At 56.2% G+C, this 2818-nt stretch overlaps 1 protein-coding gene across 1 annotated transcript; it reads right to left on the bottom strand.

Moving 5' to 3' along the window:
- On the bottom strand, positions 1 to 2450 carry Tekt2 (tektin 2). Its single transcript, XM_035438649.1, has 9 exons — positions 2295 to 2450; positions 2087 to 2212; positions 1749 to 1954; positions 1281 to 1424; positions 1083 to 1197; positions 857 to 964; positions 612 to 755; positions 362 to 441; positions 1 to 214 (listed from the first exon to the last, which is right to left on the bottom strand). Exons 1-9 carry the CDS (start codon positions 2448 to 2450, stop codon positions 1 to 3), a joined length of 1293 nt encoding a protein of 430 aa, XP_035294540.1.
- Positions 2451 to 2818: the final 368 nt, after the last annotated feature.

Below are 2818 nucleotides of genomic sequence, written 5' to 3'. Positions count from 1 at the left end.
CTAGACTAGCTCCAGGTGGCAGACTTTGAGCGGACTCAGTGTACGGTTTGTCGTGCGCGTGAAGGTGTCCACCTGGGGCACAAATTTCTCAGCCGGCACTGTCAGCCTGCGGCGGGTGTCCAGGCACTTGGTGTCCAACAGCATGGTGTTGGTCTTGCATGCAATGTCAGCCTGCAGCCGGGCCAGGTGCTTGCTCAGGGCATCCAGAGCATCCCTGCAGGGGAGGCATTGAGAGCCCTGTATGAGGAGGCTTCAAGGGCCCGGCCATTTCACCAGAGTAAAGCCCAGAGGGACCAGCGTGCAGTAAGGTCCCAAGGTCGGGCAATGTCCCCCACCCTTCCTGCCCACTCTCTAAACCTACTGTGTCTGGGCCAGCTTCTGCTTCATGATACTGATGGTTGCCTCCAACTGGTGAACTTCGTCAACGAGGCCATGCTGTGTCTGGAGGCAGAGGGGCAGGATGGGGTTTGTAGTCTAGCCACACTGCCCTTCTGCTGGCCTTGGGGCTGCCCTGGGCCAGAATGCTGGTTTGCTCCACCAGGAACCTGTGCAGGGGTAATACTGAGGACTTCTTAGCAGAGGAGGGTGGTTCCCACTAGGGACCCTTGTACCTGGTCCTGGCAGAGTTCCACATTGGGCCGGTAGGTCCTGGATTCCAGCCGGGTATGTACGAGCTTCAAGTTCATCATCTTTCTGCGCAGGTCCTCCTCCAGGCGCCGAATGTCTTCCTGCAGCTGGGCTATCTCCTCTAAGGTCTGTGGCAGACATACTGTTCTCTACCAGAAAGACTGACCCTCGGGCCCCCACCTCCTGCCCTTGCCTCACAGCAGGCAGGGAGGGGCCGGGCGAGACTCACGTTTTTCTCCTGCCACTTGAGCTCACTGTACAAACCCTCAACCTCCCGAAGCCGCTTCCTGAAGGTAAATTCTGTGGCAACCCGCTGAGCTTCAAGTTCATTGTTGGTCTGTGTGACAAGAGCACACCGGGGGGGGGGGGGGGGGGAGGCAGGGGGGGTCATGGCCTTGTGAAGGGCTAACACGTCAGTAGGGAAGGAAAGATAAAGGTAAAGTGGGCTTAGACACCTGAGCAATAGTCAGGACAATGGCTTCTCTCAGCTCTATGGATGCTTTTATCTCAGTGTCTGCATGGTCCTTGTTGAACCTAGTGAAGTCATCCCACTGCTTCAGAGTGGTGGAGCTGTGGAGACAAGACAGTGTTCGTTGTTGCAGGGTGCGGCCTCCAAGGGTCAGAGGAGGGGCTGACTGAAATAATCTCCTTACTCTTTGGGGATTCGTGTGGGGTTAATCTTCAGAGACAGGTTTGGGGAAGTGTGGTTGAGAGAGAGGCAGCCCCTGTCGATATCCAGTGTCTCCATTTTGTCCCGGTGGTCACAGCAGAGCTGATGCCGGATATCCTGCAAGAGGCTGGGGAAGGAGACGGCATTGGAGTAATCTGGGGGTCCCAGAAGCAGCCTTTTGTGAGGACACTTGAGGGGTGTGAGGATGACAGACAGCACAGGTGCCACTGAAGACAAAGCGTGGGGGGACGTGGCATCATGCCTGTGAGCACACTGACACTCAGGTGCTGACTAGAGCAGGATCCTAACAAGGATCAGGCCGTGGAAAGCATGCTGTAAACAACCAGTAGGCCGGGAGGGACAGAAAACAGCATCCAGCCAGTTGCTCTTTGCCCACAAAACCCGTGATGCCTCCAATGCACCAGTGTGCTCAGGCCCTTGTCTGCCTCACCAGAGCTGCTGGAAGGCCTGGCTGATCCTCTCCTGCAGGGCCTTCTTGGTGGCTTCAATGACTCCCACCTCCTTAACCAGCTCTTCATCCACAGGGTCCTTCACCACGTCAATGTCTCGCCGGCTCTCCCGCAGGGTAAGGCACTCAATGGCCACATCCAGAGGCAGGTTCTTGGCCTGCAGGTTTTGCTCAGCAGACTCTTTCGTCTAGAAAGGAAGGGCACAGTGACTGGTGGGGCGTCACTTTGCCTGAGGGGAGCATGGCAGCCCAGACCTGGAAGGGGGGGCAGGCCTTTGCATCAGAGCCTACTGCTTGCTACCCAGCCCGGGTGTCGACACCTGTGTCAAGGTGTCGATCTCAGCATCTAAATCTGTCAGACACTTGTCCAGTATCTCCTTCCACCGGTTGACAGTCTCGATCCTCTCTGCCAGGCGAACCCTGTTGTCATGTTCATCCCATACAGTCTGGAAGAGACAGAACCAAATAAAATGGGTGTCTGTGGTTGAGGGTCCTCCCATGGCCCATGGGGTTGAGCGGTCCCCCAACCTGGTTGTTGGTCTCATTGCGGAGGATCCGGGCCTCCTGGCGGATCTGGTGGGAAGCTTCCCGCTGCCTCTCGGCATTGGTGGACAGCAGGTAGCTGTTGGTGAGCCAGTCCGAGAGCTGGTAGCGATTGCTGGGCTTGGCGCTGAGTGTAGCCATGGCTACGGAGATGAGGGTCTGAAACCCTTAGGCCTGTTCCAGGTCACCACCTGCAGAAGAAAAGCAAAGTGCCATTCTGGACCCGGATCCTGTCCTCTTAGCGCTAAGCCCTTTCCCCGAAGTCTGCTGGGAATCTTTCCAATTCAGTCCCCAGCTCAACTTCTTGTGAAGAATTAACAATCAGCTATTATTTCCTCAGTGGTCCATCTTCAGGCACAAAGTCCTGGAGCCTGGAGATCCAGGGGTAGAGGGAAGAAGAGAGCCCGTGTGTCTCGTGTGTGTGTGTGTGTGTGTGTGTCTGTGTGTGTCTGTATGTGTGTCTGTGTGTCTGTGTGTGTGTGAGTGTGTGTGTGTCTGTCTCTGTGTGT

This window comes from Cricetulus griseus, chromosome 2 (genome assembly GCF_003668045.3).
Source record: "Cricetulus griseus strain 17A/GY chromosome 2, alternate assembly CriGri-PICRH-1.0, whole genome shotgun sequence".
Taxonomy (NCBI): domain Eukaryota; kingdom Metazoa; phylum Chordata; class Mammalia; order Rodentia; family Cricetidae; genus Cricetulus; species Cricetulus griseus.
This window is presented reverse-complemented; position numbering and strand designations above follow the sequence as displayed.